Source organism: Hippopotamus amphibius, chromosome 16 (assembly GCF_030028045.1).
Source record: "Hippopotamus amphibius kiboko isolate mHipAmp2 chromosome 16, mHipAmp2.hap2, whole genome shotgun sequence".
Taxonomy (NCBI): domain Eukaryota; kingdom Metazoa; phylum Chordata; class Mammalia; order Artiodactyla; family Hippopotamidae; genus Hippopotamus; species Hippopotamus amphibius.
In genome coordinates, this window is record NC_080201.1 from 49,790,681 (window position 1) to 49,816,655 (window position 25,975).

The following is a 25,975-nucleotide window of genomic DNA, read 5'->3' on the forward strand; positions in this document are numbered from 1 at the left end:
ATGAAAACACATTTCAGATCAAGGAGAATCTTCTGACTGAAAAGGAAACTTGCAAATGATGGAGTTCAGAACACACTACCTGCAAATGTGACACCTTAGCATACTGAGTATTTTAAGCTGAAGGAGTTTGAGAAAATGGCAGAAGCAGGAAGATCACTCTGACCTCCTCCTTTCTTTGCCTTTCTTCCTTGAAATAGGTCATTAAACCCTCATGTGAGCGGTTCCTACTCCTCCTTGCCCCGCCACCTGGAGGAAAGGGCCATCCGTATCTGTGAAAACAAAGAGAGAAAAAGAAGAATCCTATCAGGTCTTGCTAAGTCTCCCCAGTTTACTCCAATCACCGCAAACTCCTTAACCTCTCATGTTCTTCCATGCCTGCCCTTTCCTCATCAAATAAAAATACACCTGTCTGCGGTGCTTCCCTGGTGGTCCAGTGGTTAAGACACTGTGCTCCCTGTTCAGTCCCTGGTCAGGGAACTAGATCCCACATGCATGTTGCAACTAAGAGTTCTCATGCCACAATTAAAGGAGCCCACTGGCCGCAACTAAGACCCCGTGCAACGGGAAAAAAAAGATACTCCTGTTTGTTCTTTGGGGCTCCATTTCCTTATGAAGGCTCCTGTGTCACATAAAACTTAAAGAAACGTGTGGGCTGTTCTCTTGTTAGTCTGTCAGTTTCATTTTCAGACCCAGCCAGGGACCCTAAGAAGGTCAGGAAAAACTCTTTCCTCCCCTACACAAGAAACCCATTTTAGGGAATATAGGGTACAAATAGATATGGTTAAAAGCATAGATACAGGTATAGGTAGAGGTGTAGGTGTCACTACACATGCTCAGATACAGATACAAACAGATACACACATGCAGATCTGTAGGTACACACACAGAGTAAATACCAAGGCAATGTTCTAAATGTTCACACCACTTGGAGAGAAACTGTGTGCAGAGCCTGGGCTGGATTGGGCTTTTTTTCTTTTCTTTTCTTTTCTTTTTTCTTTTCTTTTCTTTTCTTTTCTTTTTTGACTTTTTTGGCCACGATGCATGACGTGCAGGGCCTTAGTTCCCTGACCATCGATCGAACCCACGCTCCTTGCAGTGGAAGCTCTGAGTCTTAAGCACTGGACCATCAGGGAAGTCCCTGGAGTGGCTTCTTTACCAGTAGAAGTGTTGGCACTAACATCAGTGCTGTGGTTAGTTGGCCCTGGCATTTTGGGGGCGACACAGTATCACGTGTACCCACTCCCTCCTTCCCTCTGCCCCACATAAATCTCGCAACATCATCGCTGGCTGCGGGAAAAAACTGCCACAAATTTAGTGGTTAAAGCACATATTTCTTCTAGAGTTCTGGAGGTCAGAGGTCCAAAATCATTCCACTGGGCTAGAGTCAGGTGTTGGCAGGGCTGCATTCCTTCTGGAGGGTCCAGGTCTAGAGAAGAATCTGTTCCTTTCCTCTTCCAGCTTTCAGAGGCTGTGGGCACCCCTTGGCTTGTGGCTGCATCCTCCAATCTCAGCTTCCTTCATCACCTTCTTCTTTTCTGCAGTCAAATCTTGCTCTGCCCCCCATATAAGGTCACGTGATTACATTTGGTCCCACCTGCATGACCTAGGATAATCTCCCCACCTCAAGACCCCGTAAAGTCCCTTTTGCCATGTAAGGGAGTGTTTACAAGTTCCAGGGATAAGGACCTAGATCATCTGGGGGCCATTATTCAGCTACCACAAACCATGGTTCTTCTTTTTTTTTTTTAACTGAGATTTGAACCCAGATCATTGAGATTCTTTTTTTTTTTCTTTTGGCTGCATTGGGTCTTCGTTGCTGCATGGGGGCTTTCACTAGTTGCAGTGTGCAGGCATCTCATTGCGGTGGCTTCTCTTGTCGTGGAGCATAGGCTCTAGGTGTGTGGGCTTAGCAGCACACAGGCCCTAGGTGTGTGGATCATTAGTTGTGGCACACGGGCTTAGTTGCTCCATGGCATGTGGGATCTTTGCGGCCCAGGGATTGAATCCGTGTCCCGTGCGTTGGCAGGCGGATTCTTAACCACTGTGCCATTAGGGAAGTCCCCAAACCATGGTTCTTTTAGTTATTTGTTTAATTTTATTTATTTATTTATTTTTTGCAGATATAATTCCTTTATAATTAATACTTGCTAGAAGAAGGAGTTTGACATCATCTACAATTACACGGACATTCACGGAGGCTGATTATCACAGGCGTAAGGGTGTACTCTGACCATAAAGCATCTTTTCATACTTCCCAAATAGTTTTTTCTTTTTTGGCTATAAATCTCAGTTACTGGAGCCAAACTTGTTATTTATTTATTCTTTAATTTTATTGGAGTTTAGTTGATTTACAATGGTGTGTTAGTTTCAGGTGTACAGCGAAGTGAATCAGTTATACATATACATATACCCACTCTTTTTTAGATTCTTTTCCCACATAGGTTATTACAGACTACTGAGTAGAGTTCCCTGTGCTATACAGTAGGTCCTTATTTGTTATCTGTTTTATACACAGTAGTGTGTATATGTCCATCCCATTCTCCCAATTTATCCCCCTCCCAATACCCTCTGATAACCATAGGTTTGTTTTCCACATCTGTAACTCTACTTCTGTTTTGTAGATAAGTTCAATTGTACCCTTTTTTTTAGATTCCACATATAAATGATATCATATGATATTTGTCTTTCTCTGTCTGACTTCAAATTTGTTCTTAATAAGTAGAATTTTTATGTCCATTCAATCAAAGAGTCTCTTACATCTTCCTGGGCCTGTTCATTTGCAGATAGGAGTAGAAACTGTGACCAGCTTCTTCATATCATGCTTTCACACGTGATTCCTACTCTTCATATTCTGTCCAATTTCTTTAAGATGAAAACAGTGGCTCAGCAGGGCCACAGGGATGAGGAAGTTCCACATGGAGGAGATCCCATCCTTGCGCATCTTCTGTTTCATCTTCTCAGGATCCAGCTTCAGTTTGAGGCTCTTGATCCCAAACACCGAGGCTCTGCCTCATGGTTCTTTTTTTGTTTTTATTTTTTTCCGGCCACACTGTGTGGCATGTGGGATCTTAGTTCCCTGACCAGGAATCGAACCCGTGCCCCCTGCAGTGGAAGCGTGGAGTCCTAACCACTGGACCGCCAAGGAATTCCTTCACCCATGGTTCTTTCATTATAAGAGTAGTCATGATCCTGATAGATAGTGCACAGTGATGTTCTAGAGTAATGGCTCTTAGGTGCCAGGTGCTGGGCTAAGGGCTTTAGGTATGTTATCTCATCTAATCCTTCCAGCAACCCTCTGAGGCAGGTACCATTGCCATCCTGAAGATACAGGTGAGGACAAGACAGGGAAGGGAAGAGATGGGCTCTGACCCAGGAGCCCAGCATCATTATCATGCACTGATCCATCTGCGAGCATGGGAACCACAGTTACCCCTAGAGGCCCCCTTCCCTGGACAGAGGTCTCCTAAGACTTCGCGTACATTGAATTTTGCAAATTGATTCTTTGCAGGGTTGGCCCCGCCACGCACTCCTGCTGCCATCATTTTGTGAAGGTGGCGCACCCAGCAGGAGAGACCCCGTTGAATCAGAGAACTAAGGACTGCGGAGTTACCTGTTGGTGCCAGGCACACTGTGGGGAATCTCTAAAGCCTCAGGTTCAGGTCACACCTACACAAATTGTACTTCCAGGGGATCACTGGGCATGATTTTCTCTAAGGCAGTGTTTGCCAAATACTGAGTATCTGTAACCTGGATCGCCTTTGAAGATCCAGGCTTAGGAAGAAAGGCAGCCAGGAGCTTTTGTCAAGCTGGCCAGCTGAGGCACCAGGAGCCTGTGGGTTGCCAGAGGGTTGCTGGTGCAGGAGAAGAGAATTTGAAAAGAAATGTATGAATGTAGTCTTTATAAGCAATACTTCCCTGGGGCAAAGAAAGAGAAGAGCAGCATTTACGTGACTGATGGCACCTGTGCTGGTGGTGGTTGCCCTATGACTTATAGGAGAGGATATGTACTTACTAACAATTGTAATGTTTTGGGGAAAAAACTAAAAACATGTACCAAGCACACCAAGCTATAAGGTTTTGGTTATCATTGATCCAAATGAGGCTAGTTTTAAAAAAAGAGAGAGAGTGTGTGTGTTGATTGATTAAAAGGTGATGTGGGAGTTTGGGAAAAGCTGAGATTTAGCTGTTAAACAGAGATCCAAGTTAGAAGTTTATTTTTCTCTCCTGATTTCTCTCCAGGCTAATAAAACAGCTCTGCCCCATGAGGTCAGTCAAGGATGTTTGGTTCCTTCTAAGTGCTGGTCTCGTCTGTGTGGTCAGATGGCTTGTCCCACTACCACACCCCACACGACCATGCCTGGCTGCAAGGGAGGGTGAGAAATGTAAGTTTTCTTTCTTTCCTTTTAAAAATGATTTATTTATTTATTTATTTATTTATTTATTTATTTGGCTGTGTTGGGTCTTCGTTGCAGCACGAGGGATCTTTTAGTCTTGGCATTCGAACTCTTATTTGTGGCATGCACGTGGGATCTTGTTCCCTGATCAGGAATTGAACCCAGGCCCTCTGCATTGGGAGCACAGAGTCTTAACTACTGGACCACCAGGGAAATCCCTATCCACTCTTTTTTTTTTTTTAGATTCTTTGCCCATTTAGGTCATTACAGAGTGTTGAGTAGAATTCCCTGTGCTATAACAACAGGTCCTTATTTACATTCAGTAAAGTACTTTTCTGGGGGTGCAGTGGTTAAGAATCCGTCTGCTGAGGAAAGATGCAGACGTAGAGAATGGACTTGAGGACACAGGGTGGGAATGGGAGGCTGGGACGTAGTGAGAGAGTAGCACTGACATATACACTACCAAATGTAAAATGGATGGCTAGTGGGAAGCAGCTGCATAGCACAGGAAGATCAGCTCGATGCTTTGTGAGGACCTAGAAGGGTGGGATAGGGAGGGGATATGGGGGTATATGTATACATATAGCTGATTCACTTTGTTGCAATGTTACAATGTTACAACACTGTAAAGCAGTTATACTCCAATAAAGATGTATTTTTAAAAAGAAGAAGAAAAATCCGTTTGCCGGTGCAGGGGACATGGGTTTGATCCCTGGTCTGGGAAGATCCCACATGGCATGGAGGAACTAAGCCCTTGCGCCACAACTACTGAGCCCATGAGCCTAGAGTCCATGCTCCGCAGCAAGAGAAGCCACTACAATGAGAAGCCCGCCCACCACAATGAAGAGTAGCCCCGGCTCCCCGCAACTAGAGAAAGCCTGTGCGCAGCAACAGAGACCCAATGCAGGGAAAAAAAAAATCCAGAAAAATTTAGGGGCTACTTTCAGGGAGGTCTTTGATTAATATTCAGCTACCTTCAGTATCAACAGCTTCCCATCCCACTTAGAATTTTAGTTAATTAAATTTCCTAAAATGTTCTGCTTTCACACATTTTAACCACTCAATTTTCTTCAGGTGCTCAACAGAAGCTTTTAAAAAGTGAAACCTTCCCAAGTACTTAACTCTTATAATAAATTACAAGAGTATCAGGATCTTTTAAATATTCTAGTACCATTTACTCACTTTGAAAAATTCCCTTTCACGTTTCAGTGAAAAATTACAAATCTAAAATAATGAATTACTCAATTACACACTTTACGTTGCAATTTACAAGACACATTCGTCACATTTTCTCCTATGCCAAATTCTCTTAAAAGTTTCAAATATATTAAATACCAAATATCCCAGATGATTCTTAAACATAACACAAAAATATTAATTCTGTGGGTTCAATTTGTAAGCCTTCTTACAATTGGGCATTAAAAGACATTCTTAAGGAAAATTTTACTAGTGCGATGAGGTTGAGTCTTTGCCAGAAATTTGGGACTGGAACAGGAGTTCTGACTTGCTGGTTATGAAAAAACCCACAGGGCCCTTTTTAAACAGTTACCGAAACAAAGCACCTTCACAGGCTACCAAGTTCTGGTCCCCTGGCTTGCATCCCAGGTTGGGGCGTACCATTACCTCGCAGGTGTACCATTTCACAGCCAGTGAAATCAGAGGACGTCTGCGGCGCTACCTGGGTTGCTCACTGCTGGACTGGCGTCAGCTGGTCTGTCTACCGCCCAGCTCTATTCTGCATTCTTTCCTAAGTCTCGCTGTCGGGCCTGGCCACAACCCCTGGAGACAGTTAAATGATGTCCAGTGTATTAATGGCATCACTCAGCATCCCTTTGCCTGGCTCTGCTCCTGGCCAGGCTGAAGGCCAGGGTTGTGACCCAGAGATGAACACGGATGTCTTAAAAGGTCCTGTGGGATTGGAGATCAGAGATTTGGAGATTGTCTCTGGGATGTATCAACTCTCATTACTATGTCAATGAAATGGGAATGCAGTGAGGGTGCAACCAGCCTGGAATTAACCAGCTTGGGTGTGGGGGGAGCAGCTGGGCTGAATTTTTTTTTATTTTGGCAGTGCCACGTGGCTTGTGGGATCTCAGTTCCTGGACCTATTGAACCCTGGCCATGGCAGTGAAAAACACTGAGTCCTAACCACTGGACTACCAGGGAATTGCCTGGGCTCAAATTCTTAAAAACCCCAAAGGCCCTGTGGCCTGGAGGAGGGGGTGCATGGGGCTGAACTGGCGGAAGATCAGTGATCAGGCTCTTTGTGGGGGCTGGAAGGGGACAGTGGAAGGATGCTGGCCAAGTGACTTCACAGCCCAGCCCTTCTCCTTCCACCCTCACCAAGAGCCAGTGAGGAGGCAGTTCAGTTAGCCGAGACATGAGCACCTACTACATGCAGCACCTACTATGTGCAGAGTGCCTTCTTGGGTCCTGCTGTCTCTGAACTAGATGAATCATAACCGAGGTGAGAGGTAATCCTGCCTGGGACCAGAGCCAGGTTGTGGCAGACAAAATTCTGCGTGTATTTTGAAGGGAAGAAACAGAATTTTCTGTTGGATTGGATGGAGAGACGGAGATAGCGGAGTCCAGAACGAGGCTAAGGTCTCGGATCTGAGCGACAGGTTAAACAAAGAGATCTTTTTCTGAAAATGACCCGAGGAAGAGGTTCAGAGGGGCATGACATCAGTTCTTTCCAGGCATGCGCTGGGGACTTCAAGGCACAGTGTCTTTCTAAATGTTGTAACCATAATCTGAATACGAAATACATTTTCCATAGCAATCATTATACATATAAGTACACAGAATTTCTTGCATCAGTATTTACCCTTACTGTGTGTGGTGTACTCTGGTAAATCAATTTTTTATTGTATTTCTTAAAAAAAAAAAAGTGCTAATTGTGACTCGTCAGTGAGTCATGGCCTGAAATTTGAAAACCACTGTTCTGGGTTCTACCACCTCGAGACTTGGCTTGGGCTTATTCCTGCCCTGGAGAAGTCAGGGAGCCCACGCTGGGCTGACCACAGGGCAGTCAGGGATGGCTCAGGTGACCGGGAGGGGGAGATTGTGATGGCTGAAGAGACCATGGGGAGGTGGGATTCCTGAGCATTCCTCTGGGGATGGCTATGCCGTTAAGGAAGCGTTCAAGGCTGCTGAGCCAGCGTGGGAAAGTGGCAGGGACAGGCACTGTGGGGTGGCAAGGGTGTGTGAGCACGGGGCAGGGGTGAGTAGTCTGCGGGGTGGTTGGGGGCAGGCATCTCCTTTCCAGTCCTGCCAAGGGTGGCCTAGATCTGAGGCCCCATGGAAACGACACGTGGGAGAAGATAGCGCCCCCTCCTGCATCAGCATCTGGGACCTGCTCTGCCTCTTGCTGAGAGGGAGTGCCCGTCCCCTGCTCTCTCCAGCCCCAAGGTAGGTCTAGCAATTCAATTATGTCCTCAAGGGGCCTGGCTGTTTCTCCATCCCCTCCACGATCCTCAGCATGTTGGCTTTTATCCTCCAAGATGGGCGGCCTCAGCTGCAGGTACTATAACCATACACAGAGGCAGGAAGGAGTAGGAAGGGAAGGCCACCCAGCAGACCTCCCCTGCCCAGAACCGGGTCACATGGCCACCCTTTCTGCGAGAGCAAGCATCCCGCAAAAGGGGAACACGTCTGCCTCCTGAGGCTTGCCCATTGCTGCATCTAAAAAATTATTGCAGTTCTGTTAGCCAGGAAGGGGGATGGTTGATGAGTAACAGAGCTGCCACAGCAGGACTAAGGTGACATCTGCATTCTTTCTTTATTTTTGGCTGCGTTAGGTCTTCGTTGCTGCGCATGGGCTTTCTTTAGTTGCGGTGAGCGGGCTTCTCTTTGCGGTGGCTTCTCTTGTTGTGGAGCATGGGCTCTAGGAGCATGGGCTTCAGTAGTTACAGCACACTGGCTTAGTTACTCCATGGCATACGGGATCTTCCCGGACCAGGGCTCGAACCCATGTCCCCTGCGTTGGCAGGCGGATTCTTAACCACTGCACCACCAGAGAAGTCCCTGCATTCTTTAATAGTGGCATGGTATGATGGTGCCCAGTCATTGCTGGGCACTGGAGCAGGACCTCAGAAATGCCCTGTGTGCCCTTTTGATTATGGGGGCGGGGGTGAGGAAGTCCTGAGAAGGAGGGGAGGAGAGGAGGGGGCTTGGCAGTGGATATTCACCAACCTGGGTGGAATATTTTAAAATTTAAACAATCCATTTGGCTGGCAGAGGGGTCCTGCTCCAGAAAGTCAATGCGGAGCCCAGCGCCTTCCCCTGTTTGTTCTGGGACCCCCTAGGGATGCTCGAGAAGGCGGAGCATCTTGCACAGGAGGAAGAAAGCTCGGAGATGGGAACTAATACAAGATGGCTGAGCAGCCTTATGGTAGCTTCTAAGCCCTAAGGATGTGCCTCTAATTACATATAATAACAAAATAATAATAATAATTATGGTAGTCTAACAGTTGTCCCTCTGTGCCAGGCCTTGTTCTAAGCATATCACACATATTAACACACAGTTTAACCTGCAGGTACATACTGTTATATAGGTAGATATGATACATAGTGAAGATATAACAGGCAAATACTGTTATTGGCATCATTATGTAGAGGAGGAAGCTCTTAGAAATTAAGTGGTTCACATGCAAATCAAAACTATAATGAGGTACCACCTCACACCGGTTAGAATGGGCATCATCAGAAAATCTACAGACAACAAATGCTGGAGAGGATGTGGAGCAAAGCAAACGCTCTTGCACTGTTGGTGGGAATGTAAATTGATACAGCCACTATGGAGAACAGTATGGAGGTTCTGTCAAAAATTAAAAATAGAACTACCATATGACCCAGCAATCCCACTACTGGGCGTATACCCAGAGAAAACCTTAATTCAAAGTGATACATGCACCCCAATGTTCATTGCAGCACTATTTACAATAGCCAGGTCATGGAAGCAACCTAAATGTCCATCAAGAGATGAATGGATAAAGAAGATGTGGTACATATATACAATGGAATATTACTCAGTGAAAGAAGGAACGAAATTGGGACATTTGTAGAGACATGGATGGACCTAGAGGCTGTCATACAGAGTGAAGTAAGTCAGAAAGAGAAAAACATATATTGTATATTAATGCATATATGCAGAATCTAGCAAAAATGGTACAGATCACCCGGTTTGCAAGGCAGAAATAGAGACACAGATGTAGAGAACAAACATGCGGGAAAAGCGGGGGCAGGTGGTGGGGGTTGGGGTGGGATGAATTGGGAGATTGGGATTGCCATATATACACTACTAATAAGAAAAAAAAATCAAATTGTGTACTTTAAATATATCCAGTTTACTGTATGTCAATTATATTTCAATAAAAGTTCTTAAAAAATAAATAAAAAATAAAATTAAAAAAATATTAAGTGGTTCGCTCAGGACAATAGTTCTCAACTGGGGCAACTTCACCCTCCCAGGGGACATTTGGCAGTATCTAGAGACACTCTTGATTGTCACACCTGGGGAGGGGATGCTATTGGCATCTAGTGGGTAGAGGCTAGGGATAACGCTGTGTTCCTCAAATTCCAGGACAGCCCCTTACGGCCAGGGGTTACCCAGGCCAAAGTGGCAGTAGTGCTGAGGCTGAGAAACCCTGCCCTAGAGACACTCCTGTCCATGACCCCAGAGGCGTGTATGAGAATGTTTACTGCAGCAGTGAGTGGTTGTCCCTGAACTGGAAACAGTACACGTGTCCGTCAAGGGTGGAACAGATGCACCTAGTGTAGTTTATTCAAGTAATGGACAAAATTAACAAACAATAGCTATTTCATCAGAATGGGTGATTCTCACCTCGATGTTGAATGAAAGAAGCAGGTCACAGAATACATGTTGTATAATTCAAAAGCAGACATATATATATATATATGAAATACACAGATACAGAACACTTAAAAAAAAAAACCCCAAGATATTATTACCAAAAATCGATGGACTTCCCTAGTGGCGCAGTAGTTAAGAATTTGCTTGCCAATGCAGGGGACACGGGTTCGATTTCTGGTCTGTGAAGATCCCACATGCCGTGGAGCGGCTAAACCACAACTACTGAGCCCATGTGCTGCAACTACTGAAGCCCACGCGCCTAGAGCTGGTGCTCCACAACAAGAGAAGCCACCGCTCTGTGAAGCCCGCACACTGCAACAAAAAGTAGCCCTTGCTTGTCATAACTAGAGAAAGCCCATACGCAGCAACGAAGACCCAACACAAACAAAAATAAGTAAATAAAAATTATAAAAAAAAAATCAAACCAAAAAACCAAAATCAAAATGTTGATGATCTCTGAGTAGGCTAGAAGGGGAAGAATGGGGAAGGACCCACAGCGGGCTTCTAAGGCACTGGCAATGTTCAATTCCATAACTTAGTTGGTAGACACATAAATATTTATTTTATTTCGTTTTAAAATAAACACACGTAACATACACATTTTTGACACGTAGGGTTTCCTGGGAAGCAGACTTCGAGCTAGAGATTTAGAGCCCAAGCAGCTGGTTTCTGGGAAGAGCTCTTTGGGGGAATATTTACAGGGAAGAGAGGAGGCAGGAAGGGCACAGGGAGAAGCTGATGTGGTTGTAACAAGGGCCTCAGTCCATCCTACAGGGAAACTGGAGTGGGTTGGCTTTCTGGGTTGTTCCTAATTGAGGCATGGAGCCAGGCTTTTTTTTTCTTTAATTTTACATTTATTTATTTATTTTGGCTGCACCGGGTCTTAGTTGCATCAATTGGGATCTTTGTGGTGGCATGTTTACTTGCGGCATGGGGGCTCTTAGTTGTGGCATGAGAACTCTTAGTTGCGGCATGCATGTGGGGTCTAGTTCCCTGACCAGGGATCAAACCCGGGCCGCCTGCATTGGGAGCTTGGAGTCTTACCCACTAGACTATCAGGGAAGTCCCCGGAGCCAGGGTTCTGTCCCCTCATTGACCAGACATGGAATGTGAGCTGCCCCTTGGAAAGGGACATAAGTTTGAGCGAGATGCTTCTTTTCGGCTGAGGGCATTGCCCAGACAGATGCTCAGCTCTAAGCCATCAGCCGCTAACACCCCTGACAGCTGGTGGAAAGAATGCCTCCAGCTGGAAGAGGGGATCTTGGTGGCATATCATAGCAACCAGTCCACTTTGCTACCTATGATAATGTCACATCAAAAAAAAATTTTAAATCTACTAATGTGACACACCATATTACCAAATTAAAGGAGATAAAACATTGGATGGGGTTCAACATTCATTTATAACAAAACTTTTGTGACCAACTAGAGATAAAAGGGAATTATCAACGTGATAAAAGGAGCCCACTGGAAACCTTAAAACTATCCCAGTTAATTAGAAAAATTCCCTATAAAGAACTAAAATGAAATTGCAGCCAGTCTGCTGGATTAAAGACCAACATACGAAAAATATCAAAGGACTCCTATAGTAACAGCAATGGCCAATTAGAAAATATAATGCTTAAAAAAAAGATTCCATTCTCTTATATAGCAGAAAAGTAAGGTGCATAGACCAAACGCCAAGAAAAGATGTTCAAGTTCATTTTGGAGGACATTATGAGACTTCATTAGAGAATGACAAAGGTGACCTCAACAAGGAGACAGGTGCTGTGTCACAGAGTAGTTAAGATGAATGAATTAGACCAGACACAAAAGGACAAAGATTTTAAGATTCCACTTATACAAGGTGCTGGAATAGGCAATTTTATAGAGACAGAAAGTAGAATAGAGCTTACCAGGGGCTGGGGGGAGGGGGAATGGGGAGTTATTGTTTAATGGGTACAAAATATCTACCTGGGATGATAAAAAAATTCTGGAATGGATAGTGGTGGTTGTACAACATTGTGAATGTACCTAATGCTATGGATTTGTATGCTTAAAAATGGTTCATTTTATGTTTTTTTTTTTTAATATTTATTTATTTGGCTGCGCCAGGTCTGAGTTGCAGCACGTGGGATCTAGTTCCCTGACCAGGGATTGAACCCTGACCCCCTGCATTGGGAGTGCAGAGTCTGAACCACTGGACCATCAGGGAAGTCCCTATTTTGTGTTTATTTTGCCACAATAAAATGAAGAGTTCGGGGAAACCACTCCTGAAGCAAATACGCAAAAACAATTTTTAATGAATTAGATATACATAAATCGATATGGATACATGTAAAAAATGTAATATTGAGTGAACACAGCAAGCTGCAAATATGAAATTCTCTGTGTTCAGTAGAATTTGAGTTTGGCTGTGTAAAATAGACAGTCAAAATCATAGCAACTTAAACCAGATATGTTTATTTCTCTCTAAGGGAAAATTCAAGGGTAGGCTGTGCGGTTGGGTATGGTGGCCCTAGGATCTAGGCTGCTTCTGGCTCTCATTCTGCCAACATTAGGATGTGGCTCTTGTCCTTATAGCCCATGATGTTACTCCAGTCATCACATCCACCGTCCAAGAGGCAGGAATGCTGACGAAGGGATAGAAAGGGCATGCTACCCCTCACCTTACAGTCACATCTTAGAAGCTGCACACATCACTTCCCTACATTCCACCAGCTGGCATTTAGTCACAAGGCCACACTTGGCTGCAAAGGAAGCTGGGAAATGTAGTTTTTATTTTGCAAAAGCTTGTGGTCAGAGATATCAAGTGCAGAATGGACACTGGAGGACATCGAGTAGTTAATTTCACACGGACCATGACAGAGACTGCTAACTACATCAGTTTCCTCAACAGCCATTTTCCCTTTCTTCCTCTTAGTAATAAAAGCCCCCAAGTTTTAGCTGGCCACCCAGCCACAGACTACACTTCTCAGTTTCCTTTGCAGCTAGATGTGGCCATGTGACTAAGTTCAGGCCAATGGGATATGCGTACAGATATTGTATGTGACTTCCAGCTCATCTCCTTGAAAACACAGCCAAATCCCATCCTTCCCTTCTCCCCCTCTTCATTGGTTGGGACAGAACAGTTTCAGTAGCTTTCTTGGACCTAGAGATGAAAGACACATGTTCAAGATGGTAGAAATGATGGGTCAAGGGTCAGAGCCATCTGTACATGCCCCAGATCACCCACCAACCTATAAATTATTAAATGAGATATGAGCTCCCATGTTGGTCTAAATACTGTGCGTTCAAATCTGTAACAGCCTAGGCTGCATCTTAATTAATACAGAAATTGATATCAGAAATGGAATGCTGATGTAGAAAAGAAAACTTTAAGACATGTGGCATTGTCTTAATGATCAACCAGCAGGTGGCAAAGACTGGCTATTGCAGGATGAGAACTGGTGACCTTTATTGTGTCAGGAGAAAACATTTTGTAGAGCTCTCCTCTTTGACAATGAGGTTAACAGCCCATTGTTCACCTGAGCTTGTAGCTCTAGGGAACTAGCCGGAAATCTCGGAATATTGTTGGCGTGTATACTGCTAGTTTTTGCTTTTTGCAATATCCTTACAAGAGAGATGAGCTCCGGCAGGAACTAGCCAGTTTGTAAGCAGAGGTGGAAGGAACTGGACTATACTAAGGGATTCTTCTCTGCCTGTGGCTTGTAGACTAAGATAACAAGACTCTAGACACTCACCACCTAGGAGAGTTGGACAAGCTATCACTTTGTGCTCCTGTCATTCAGACACCTTCTCAAAAGCTTCCATACAATGTCTCCATGAGACAGTGGAAGGCAACCTAGCTGCGAACATCACATGGAAGATGTGGCATCACACCCAAGCTATTGATTCAGCTGGCTTCAAGGTTGCAACCCTTCAGGTGAGGGAAAGACGTTTGGGCTGCTCAAAGAGTCAGAGATAAAAAGGGAAGTTCCATAAAATAATAATAATAATAATAAAAAAAAAAAATTAAAAAAAAAAAAAAAAAAGGGAAGTTCCTCATATTTTACAACAGTAACTAAAAGAGATTTGGGGCTGTGGCTACATTCACAGAGAACTGAATGGGGAACTGTGAAGAAAAGAGTCAACACAGCAGGCCCGAGGCTTCTATCTTTATTTTTATTTTTTTTAATTTTATTTATTTTTGGCTGCATTGGTCTTCATTGCTGCACACGGGCTTTCTCTAGTTGTGGAGAACAGGGGCTACTCTTTGTTGCGGTGTGAAGGCTTCTCATTGCGGTGGCTTCTCTTGTTGCAGGGCACGGGCTCTGGGAGCTCAGCCTTCAGCAGTTGCATCACACGGGCTCAGTAGTTGTGGTACAGGGGCTTAGTTGCTCCGCAGCACGTGGGATCTTCCTGACCCAGGGCTCGAACCCGTGTCCCCTTGTGTTGTCAGACAGATTCTTAACCCCTGCGCCATCAGGGAAGTCCCGAGGCTTCTATCTTTAGAAAGACCTGCTTACAAGGTTGGCTCTTGGCTGGCATCTGGAAACTTGGCTTTTGGAATTGTTCCCACCATTCCCTAACTGATAAGGGTGGTTTACTAAGGCTAGACTATTTGTGTAAACAATGTGGTTTACGCTGAACTCAGCATGTACCTAATTCTTAATTTGATAGCACGTACCAAAATTCCAGAAGGAAAGTAGCATAAACCATATTGTTCACACAATCCCAGGTGCAGAAAATCACCCTTATGAGTCCACGTCACTCCCAAAATCCAGGTTTCCAGATGTCAATCAAGGGTCAACCTTACAAGCATGCCTAACGATGCTACCCACAAAACGCTATTTAGAAAGGGAAAAGAGTAGCTTGACAGTGAAGGTTGGCGGACACCAGCTTAAATCTAGTGATCAAGGCGAGCTTCATTAGCAACAGAACAAACGGAAATCACGTACCACCCGATGGGATGCAGTGAGGACAAAAAAGTCACTTCTGTGATATTCTTGCCAAAGAGGCATAATCTGAATCTATGAGGGAACCTCAGACAAAACCAAGTTAAGGAACATTCTACAAAGCAAAACCGTCTTATAATGTTCGAAACTGTTAATATCATGAAAGTAAAAAAGAGATGGAGGAAGTGTTCCCGATGGGAGGAGACTGTGGAGACATGACGACCAAAAGCCGTCGCACATGATTTTTTTTCCTTTTTAAAAATTTTTAAATTTTATTTTGGAGTATAGCTGATTTACATGTGTTGGTTTCAGGGGTACAGCAAAGTGATTCAGTTATACATATACATATATCTATTAGTTTTCAGATTCTTTTCCCATTTAGGTTGTTACAGAATATTGAATAGAGTTCTCTGTACTTGTTGTATTTTGTATATAGTAGTGTGTACATGTCAATCCCAAACTCCTAATTTATCCCTCTCCCCCCACCTTTCCCCTTTGGTAACCATAAGTTTGTTCTCTGTCTGTGAGTCTGTTTCTGTTTTGTAAAATAAGTTCATGTGTATCAGCTTTTTTTTAGATTCCACATATGCATGATATCATATGATATTTGTCTTTGTCTGACTAACTTCACTTAGTGTGATAATCTCTGGGTCCATCCACGTTATTACAAATAGCATTATTTCATTCTTTTTTTTATGGCTGAGTAATATTCCCTTGTATATATGTACCACATCTTTTTTATTCATTCTTCAGTCAATGAATGTTTAGGTTGCTTCCATGTCCTGGCTATTGTAAACAGTGCTGCAATGAACATTGGGGTGCATGTGTCTTTAAAAAATATATTTATTTATTTATTTATTTATGCTGCACCGGGTCTTGGTTGCAGCATGTGGGAACTTTGCTGCGGCATGCGGACTCTTAGTTGCGGCTTGTGGAATCTAGCTCCCTGACCAGGGATTGAACCCAGGCCCCCTGCATGGGGAGCCTGGAGTCTTACCCACTGGACCACCAGAGAGGTCCCTATCTTTTCAAATTACGATTTTGTCTGGATATATGCCCAGGAGTGGAATTGCTAGATCATATGGCAGCTCTATTTTTAGTTTTTTTAACGAACTTTTTTGACCTAGATATTTTTGCTACAAACAAAACGAAACAAAACAAGCCATTGGGACATTTGGCAAAACAGATGGAATCTAAGGATTAGAGGTACAGTGTTGGGAGTCCCCAAGACCACTGCCATGTTCAGAGATTTTCTAGAGGGACCTGTGGGACTCAGCATACAGTTGTACTCAGCTAAGATTTATGACAACAGTGTACTAAGGACACACAGCCAGACTGTAGGAAAAAAAAGACACGGGTGGGATCTGGAGTAATCCTGTACCGGCTGCCTTACGCTCTCTTCCTCCCATGAGGGGTCACAGAGCACAGCAAAATACAGCAACATATGTGTGGTGTTTCTGTCCAGGGAAGTCCATGGTAGAATTTCAGCATCCAAGGTTTTTATTGGGGGCCGTTCACATAGGCAGCCTCTGCTGGCATGTATCAAAATTCTAGACTCCAAGAAGGAAGGCAAGCATTCAGCATATACCACATGTTTGCAATTCCAGCTCAATGAGCCATCCTTATCAGTGCAGGAATGATGGGAACACTCTGACCAAGCTCCTAGAAGCCAGCCAACCTGATAAGCAGGCTCTTCTAAAGATGGGGTCTCTGGCCTGCCGTGATAACTCTTTTTTGCAGTCCACTGCATTGACCCTTGGCCAGGGCATCTTTACAGCAAAATTATTATCAGTAGACCCTCAAAGGGTAGGGTGAGCTCTCCCTGAAGTATTGGCCTCAGTTATGCCCTCCAGAGTCCTGGATTTAGCCAGGTAAAGCAAATCCCACTAACCATAAAGGTGTGTCTAGGAAATCAAGTGGCTTCCTCAAGTTTCTAGTCCTCAAGCTTCTGTATAAACTTTTTTTCCTGGCCCAAGGCATCCACTCAGGTACAACACACTCTGGCCAAGAAGCTGAAGCTGACTTCAAAGAATTCCAGGGCTGAGGCAGTGTCAGGGCACCTCACACACAAGAACAACCCCAGAGGGCACACGTGGTACCCCTAGAAACAAAGGATTTGTCATTGTTAGGGCACCCCAAGCAGAACATGCATTGTTCAGGCAGAATGGGTTCACAGAGCCCCCAGTGTGGTCTCCTGCCCCGGGCCCTCCCGCTACAGGGTTGCCGGACCAGTCCAAATGGTTCCATTCAGTCCTTGCTTTCAGAGGGAATGCCTGAGGCAGTCAGTTCCAAACAGTTTGTTTTGCCATGAAGCTGGTTGGTCTATCTCGTGAGCATGGACGTATTTGGGACCAGGGTCCCCTCCTGCTGTCTCCTAGTCAGATCTGTCAGATGTGACCAGGTGGAGGGAAAGACATCACAGGTAGATTCACAGTTTGAATTCAAAGTGGTCCAGCTTGGAAAGGCAGCGCTGGGCTTCCTACTTTTTTTTTTCCCAGTTGGGGAGGAGAGGAAATATTCCTGGAGGGTTCTGAAGAGTAAGAACATGCCTCTCCCACAACTCTGGTGCCTCTCCTTTTTTTGCTACAATATTAGTGTAATATACGCCCCCCCCCACTTGCTTTATTGAAGTAAAATTCACATAATACAGAATTATATAATATATAATTCACCATTAAAAGTATTCAATTCAGTGTCTTTTGGTATATTCACAATGTTGTGCCACCATCTCCACTATCTAGTTCCAGAACATTTTCATCACTCCATAAAGAAACTGGGGGCGGGGGGGTGGGGGGGAATTTCTGAGGTGGTCCGGTGGGCCTGGGTTAGATCCCTGGTCGGGGAGCTAAGATGCCACAAGTTGAGTGGGCAAAAAAAGAAAGAAACTCTGTATCTGTCACCCTCTATTTCCCTCCCTTTTCATCCCCTGGCAACTACTAATCTATTTTCTGTCGCTATGGATTTGCCTATTCTGGACATTTCATATAAATGGAATCATATAGGGACTTCCCTGGTGGCCTAGTGGTTAAGAATCTGCCTGCCAATTCAGGGGCCACGGGTTCAAGCCCTAGTCCTAGAAGATGCCACATGCCTTGGAGCAACTAAGTCCGAGCTCCATGACTACTGAACCTGCTCTCTAAAGCCTGTGCGCTACGACTACTGATCCCTCGCACCACAACTACTGAAGTGTGCTCACAACAAGAGAAACCACTGCAATGAGAACCCCGCGCACCACAACGAAGTGTAGCCCCCGCTCGCGGCAACTAGAGAAAGCGCACATGCAGCAACAGAAACCCAATGCAGCCAAAAGTAACAAATAAATAAAATACATTTAAATAAATAAATAAATGGAATCATATAATATGTACCTTTCTTTTGTGAGGAGGGATAAATTGGGAGATTGGGATGGACATATACACACTACTATATATATAAAATAGATAACTAATAAGGACCTACCACATAGCAAAGGGAACTCTACTTAATACTACTGTATGGCCTATAATGGGAAAAGAATCCAAAAAAGAGTGGATATATGTATATGTGTAACTGACTCACTTTGCTGTACACCTGAAACTAACACAACATTGTAAACCAACTATACTCCAATAAAATAAAAAAATATATGTACCTTTCTTTCACTGAGTGTAACATTTTCAAGGTCCATGCATGTTGTAGCATGGATTAGTACCTCATTGTTCATCCACCGCCCATTCTTTTTTATGGCTGAATAATATTCCACTATATGGGTATATCTCATTTTGTTTATTCATTCATCAGTTGGTGGACATTTGGGCTATTTCCCCCTTTTGGGTTTTTCCCCCCTTTTTGGTTTTTATGAATAATGCTGCTATGAACATTCATGTACAAGGTTTTGTTTGAACATCTGTTTTCAGTGCTCTTGGGTATATATGTAAGAGTGGAATTGCTAGATCATACGGTAATTCTATGTTTAACTTTTTGAGGAACTGCCAAACTGTTTTCCAAAGCAGCTGCATCATTTTACATTCCCACATGAAAGTTTTATAAGGGTTCTAGTTTCTCCACATCGTTACCAACATTCGTTATTTCCCACATTTTTGCTTATAGTCATTCTAGTGGGTGTGAAGAGCTATCATTGTGATTTAAAATTTTTTTTATTTATTGGCTGCATCGGGTCTCCGTTGCGATGCGAGGGCTTCTTATTGTGATGACTTCTCTTGTTGTGGAGCACAGGCTTTAGGCATGTGGGCTTCAGTAGTTGTGGCATGTGGGCTCAGTAGTTGTGGCACATGGGCTTAGTTGCTCCGAGGCATGTGGGATCTTCCCGGCTCAGGGATTGAATCCATGTCGCCTGCCTTGGCAGGCAGACTTTTAACCACTGCACCACCAGGGAAGTCCCCATCTAGTGATTTTGATTTGCATTTCCTTAATGACTAATGATGTTGAAGACCTTTTCATGTACGTATTAGCCATTTGTATATCTTCTTTGGAGAAATGTCTATTCAAGTTCTTTGCCCATTAAAAAAATTTTTGCTGTTGAGTTGTGAGTTCTTTAAACATTCTCTATATATACTAGGCTCTTATCAGGTGTATGATTTGCAAATACTCTTTCCCATTCTGTAGGTTGTCTTTTCACTCTCTTTGTAGTGTCCCTTAATTCACAAAGGTTTTTAACTTTAATGAAGTCCAGATTTTTTTTTCATTTGTTGCTTGTGCTTTTGGTGTCATATCTAAGAAGCAATTGCCAAATCCAAGGTCATGAAGATTAATGTTTCCTTTTAAGAATTTTATAGTTTTGGCTCTTACATTTAGGTTTTTGATCCATTTTGAGTTAATGTTTGTATATGGTGCGAGGTAAAGATTCAACTTTATTATTTTACATGTGGTTATCCAGTTGTTCCGTACTATTTGCTGAAAAAATTATTCTTCCCCATTGAATGGTCTTGACACACATTGTAAATCAATTGACCATAGATGTGTAAGTTTATTTTGGGGGTCTTGATTCTATTCCATTGATCTATATGTCTGGCCTTATGCCAGTACCACACTGCCGTGATTCCTGTATATTTGTAGTAAGTTTTGAAATCCAAAAGTATGAATTCATCAATTTTTTTCTCCTTTTTCCAAATTGTTTTGGCAATTTGGAACCCCTTGTAATTCCATATGAATTTAGGATAAACTTGTCCATTTCTGCAAAAAATGTAGTTGGAATTTTGATAGGAATTATATTGAATCTGAAGATCAATTTGGAGAGTATTGCCACCTTAATAATATTGAGACTTACAATTGATGGACATGGGTCTTTTTCCATTTATTTAGGTCCTTTTTAATTTCTTTCAGCAATGTCTCATTATTTTCAGGGTACAAGTCTTTCACACCCTTGTTTAAATCTATTCCTAAGTGTTTTATTTACTTTGATGCTATTGTAAATGGAATTATTTTCTTAATTTCATTTTCAGATTGTCATTGTTAGTGTATAGAAATTCAAGTGATTTTTGTATGCTAATCTTGTATTCTGCAATTTTCCTGAATTCATTTATTAGCTCTAATAGTTGTTTTTTAAATAAATTTATTTATTTATTTATCTATTTATTTATGTATTTATTTATTGGCTGTGTTGGGTCTTTGTTGCTGCACAAGAGCTTTCTCTAGTTGCGAAGAGTGGAGGCTACTCTTCTTTGTAGTGCATGGGCTTCTTATTGCAGTGGCCTCTCTTGTTTTGGAGTACGGGCTCTAGGCTTCAGTAGTTGTGGCTCATGGGCTGTTGAGGGTAGGTTCAGTAGCTGTGGCTTAGTTGCTCCATGGCATGTGGGATCTTCCTGGGCCAGGGATCAAACCCATGTCCCCTCCATTGGCAGGAGGATTCTTAACCACTGTGCCACCAGGAAAGGTTTTTTTTTTTTTTGACACTTTAGCATTCCCAATTTTTTTAAAATAAATTTATTTATTTATTTATTTATTTATTTATTTAATTGGCTGTGTTGGGTCTTTTTTGCTGTGCGCAGGCTTTCTTTTTAGTTGCGGTGAGTGGGGGCCTCTTTGTTGTGGTGCACAGGCTCCTCATTGCCGTGGCTTCTCTTGTTGTAGAGCATGGCTCTAGGCGCATGGGCTTCAGTAGTTGCAGCACATGGGCTCAATCGTTGTGGCTCATGGGCTCTAAAGCGCAGGCTCAATAGTTGTGGCGCACGGGCTTAGTTGCTCTGCAGCATGTGGGATCTTCCTGGAGTGGGGAGTGAACCCATGTCCCCTGCATTGGCAGGCGGATTCTCCATCACTGCGCCACCTAGGAAGCCCATCATTCCCAATTATTAAAAAATTCTCACTCAAAGTTTTCATCCAAAATGGTTGGATGCAATAAGGGACAAAAGCATTTTCACAGAAAAACATTTTTAGTACAACTTAACCAGAAAGATACATCACATCCAGGAACTGGTCAGGATGAAATCCTGAATTTTCAACAATTTTCAGAATCATTTTATACAACCCCAACCCTTTTGTCCTGATCATTTATCCAGTGAGCATCCTGGAAAAGATTAATCCCTCTCTGAGGATAGCTGCATTTAGTAATCAAGTTGCCTTACTAAGGTGCGTGTACTAGAAGAAAAATGGGTGAAGTAGTTAGGTTATCAGACCACTGCTGCAAATTACAACCAACAAGGAATGTGGAACAGAAGTCAACAGCAGTGAGACATCCCCCAGGGGAGTCCAGAGTCCAATCTGTTAGATGTGCCCAGAGGGGTCACAGTCCCTGTGATGTGCCTTCCCTCGACTTGCAGCTTTTGGCAGGAATCAAAGTTAGAAATGCATCAGAAGTTAGTATCTGCATCAGAAATATCAAGCTGACCAGTAGCTTGATTTTAGACAGTTCCATCAATGAAGAAACCTTTTGGTGGGGGCATTTTTATGTGACCCAAACGGCCCAGACAGCATCCATGATGTTTTCACACTTTAGGGGTGTCTTAAATCTGCTGAGGCTCAAGAGTTGAAATCCTGTTCATTGAGCATATACCTGTTTTCAGTTAAGCACAGTGCAGCTGAGAATGAAACAGCCCAGAGACTTCCCTGGTGGTCCAGTGGTTAAGAATCTGCCTGCCAATGCAGGGGACACGGGCTCAATCCCTGGTCTGGGAAGATCCCACACGCCATGGAGCAACTAAGCCCATGAGCCACAAATACTGAGCTCAGTGGCCACAACTACTGAAGCCCCCAAGCCTAGAGCCGGTGCTCCACAACAAGTGAAGCCATTGCAATGAGAAGCCCGTGTACCACAATGAAGAGTAGCCTCCGCTCTCTACAGCTAGAGAAAGCCCGCATTGCAGCAATGAAAACCCAATGCAGCCAATAAATAATTAATTAAATAAATAAATGAATAAATAAAAAAGACTCTGTGCTCCCAATGCAGGGGGCCCAGTTTCGATCCCTGACTGGGGAACTAGGTCCTGCATGCTGCAACTAAAAGAATTAGATTCCACATGCAGCAACAAAGACCCTATGCAGCCAAATAAATACATAAATATTTTAAAACAAACAAACAAACAAACAAACACAGCTCAGAGTAGACAGTATCAGGTTTTGGCTTAAAGTCAGGTCCAGGCAATTATGATTTATAAATTCAGAAATCCCCAAAAGCCAGAGCTTTTTCTCAGGCAGCAGCAAATCCCAGATGTGGCAGCCCAGAAGACCCTGTCCCAAGTCCAGCTGATGAGAAAAGCTTTCCTAAGCCCTTTTTACCTTGTCGGTCTTAGAGCCCAAACTGATCAACTCAAAAATATACACTCTTTCAAGAGAATGAGAAGACAAGCCACAGATTGGGTTTAGCAAAAGACACATCTGATAAAAGACTGTTACTCGAAATACACAAACAACATTTCAAACTCAACAATAAGAAAATAAGGAACGGACAAAAGACCTGATACAGACACCTCACCAAAGAAGAGACAGATAAGCACATGATAAGATGCTCAACACTATATGTCATTAGGGAATTGCAAATTAAAACAAGAATGAGCTTCTACTACACACCTATTAGAATGGTCACAATCTAGAACACTGACAACGCCAAATACTGGCAAGGATGTGGAGCAACAGGAACTATCGTTCATTGGTGGCGGGAATGCAAAATGGTCCAGGCCTTTTGAAAGACAGCTTGGCAATTTCTTACAAAATTAAACATACTCTTACCACATGAGCCAGCAATCAAGCTTTTTGGTATTTATCCAAATGAGTTGGGTCCACACAAAAACCTGCATAGGGATGTTCCTAGCAGCTCTATTCACAGTTGCCAAAACTTGGAAGACGTCCAAGTTGCCCTTCAGTAGGTGAATGTATAAGTAAACTGTAGTATCTTCAGACAATGAAATATTATTCAGTGCTGAAAAGAAATGAGCTATGAAACCATGCAAAGACATGGAAGAACCTTAAATGCATAGTACTAAGTGAAAGGAGCCAATCTACAAAGTATGATTCCAACTATATGACATTCTGGAAAACTATGGAGACAGTGAAAGATCAGTGGTTGCCAGGGGTTGAGAGGAAGGAGGGATGAACAGGTGGAGCACAGAGGAACTTTCGGGCAGTGGAACTACTCTGTATGATACATGTGGATATGTATTATTACACATTTGTCCAAATCATACAACGTATGATACTGAGCGTGAACCTTGATGTAAACCATGAACTCTGGGTCATAACGACCTGTCAGTGTAGGTTCATGGACTGTAACAGTTGTCCCTCTCTGGTGGAGGATGTTGATAGTGGGAGAGGCTGTGTCTGCATGTGGGGAGGGGGAATACTGGATTTATACTTTCCACTCAACTTTACTGTAAACCTAAAACTGCCCTAAAAAATAGTCTATTTTAAAAACTAACAACCAAAAAATAAAATAAAATAAAGCCTTTTTTCAGACATACACAAACAAAATATATACATGCACACCAGGTTGGAAAACCAAAAGCCTCTAAGGGTCAGGCATTCGATTTTAACAAGGCTTCGTTAACAAAATAAAAATTGTGTTTCAAAACTCCAAAAGTGTATTTGTCTGTAGATTGGAGATTGCTTCTCTTTTCATATTGTCTCCTTTATCTTTGCCCCCCACCCCCCATGCCCAAGGCTCCATTAGGCCAAAATTATAGCAAAAATCACCATTTATGGAGACTTGTCCTGTTTCCAATACTCAAAAACAGTTTTTGCTTTTTTTTTTTCCTGGAAAGAAAATCACTTTATTCTAATTAATTCACAAATGATTATATCAGAAAAGCATGTTTAAGAGGCCACACAAACATCTGCCCAGCCCCAACTCAATACCATCTCAATGAGCTTCTATATGGTGAGAACACTCTCTTCCACCGCAGTCCTGAAGCACAAAAACTATTAATGATTGAGGAGAGGTTTAACTGGTGGTTTCACACTTTGTATCTGCACGATCAATTATACTTGTAACCCTAAATCAACGTGGTTACGAGAGCTGATTTTTCATGCCTTCAATCGGCACTTCTTCATTACGCTAATCCGTTTGCCAATCTGCACTGTTTCCGCACCTCGCTGAAACCCTCACAAAGCTTAAGGTCACCCTGGGTCTGGGCACACTCCACAAACTGTCTCACCTCAAAAAAGCACAGGCCATTTTGCTGCTGCTGTGCAGGCTGGGTTCCCTGAGGCTCCAGGTAAGTGATGTCGGGCCTTGAGGGCTCAGCATTACTTCCTCCACTGAAGCCCCCGGTGATGGCATGACCCAGGGTGTGGCCGACGGCAGAACCCGCAGCCACGCCCGCTGCAGTGGTTGCCATCTGGGCCATCAGACCTGGCTGCCGGGGAGCAGCAGCAAGGGAGCCAACAGCTGAAGGGGGAGCCGCTGCTGGTGACTGAGCGGCGGGCGCTGGCCTGGGTACAGCTCTCATCTGAGGTGCCCAGCTGGCCGGAGGGGCCACGCGGGAACTGTGGCTTCGGCTTCCATGAGGCATCTTAACTGCGTGGCAAAGCGGGGTCTAGGAGAGCGAGACTTGGAGGAGACCCTGGCGGCTTCTGCGGAGGGTGAGACAGGAAGACGGAGGGCTCAAAAACAGTTTAAATTCCAATCCTCCTGTTGATGGCAAAACAAGGGAGTGTCACACACGCACATGAAACCGTGCACCTCACATTGGGACTTGAACCCACATGCTGGGACTCAAACCCAGCTAAACTCAGATTGGGACTCGAACACACATGGCCAGGACTCAAACCCAGCCAAAACCCAAGATCTTCCAACTGAGATCACATACCTGGCTTCAGGACTCAATGAAGCTTAGGTTCTTTTTATTTATTTTTATTTTTTTATTTTTTTTGGGGGGTATACCAAGTTCAGAAGCTTAGGTTCTTGATGTTTCATCACAGAAAGAATTCAGTGAGAGACAAAGTGATAGGTAAGAAGTTTATTTAGAGATTTATTTAGAGGAAGCATACTCTGAAGACAAAGTGTGGGCCATCTCAGAAAGTGAGAAAGGCACCAGGGTGTGGGGGTTGTCAGTTTTTGTAAGGGTGGGTAATTTCATAGGCTAATGAGTGAGTGGAGTATTCCGGAATTGGGCCACCGCCCACTGTTTGATCCTCATGTCAGCCTTGGAATGGTCATGGCCATGGCGCCTGGAAGTTGACTTGTCTGCCATCTTGGACCCATTTGGTTCTAATCAGTTTATGTTATGTCCTCGGGCTATGTCATTCTTTTAAAGATTGTGCCCTGCCCCCTTCCCTCCTGTTACTCACACACACACACACACACACACACACTTGTTTTTACAGCTTTTCCTGATGCAGATGATCTCTTTAGTGTATAT

The 25,975-nt window shown here is 43.6% G+C and overlaps 1 protein-coding gene and 1 pseudogene across 1 annotated transcript; both read right to left on the bottom strand.

Moving 5' to 3' along the window:
- Nucleotides 1-2,844: 2,844 nt before the first annotated feature.
- On the bottom strand, nucleotides 2,845-6,014 carry LOC130838079 (mitochondrial import receptor subunit TOM5 homolog; annotated as a pseudogene).
- An 18,650-nt stretch (nucleotides 6,015-24,664) lies between these two features.
- On the bottom strand, nucleotides 24,665-25,126 carry LOC130839209 (coiled-coil-helix-coiled-coil-helix domain-containing protein 2-like). The gene has a single exon (XM_057713186.1). It carries the CDS (start codon nucleotides 25,124-25,126, stop codon nucleotides 24,665-24,667), a length of 462 nt encoding a protein of 153 aa, XP_057569169.1.
- Nucleotides 25,127-25,975: the final 849 nt, after the last annotated feature.

What these genes read in the sequence shown, in the direction of transcription:
- LOC130839209 (XM_057713186.1), bottom strand. Translation starts at nt 25,126, where the DNA reads ATGCCTCATGGAAGCCGAAGCCACAGTTCCCGCGTGGCCCCTCCGGCC.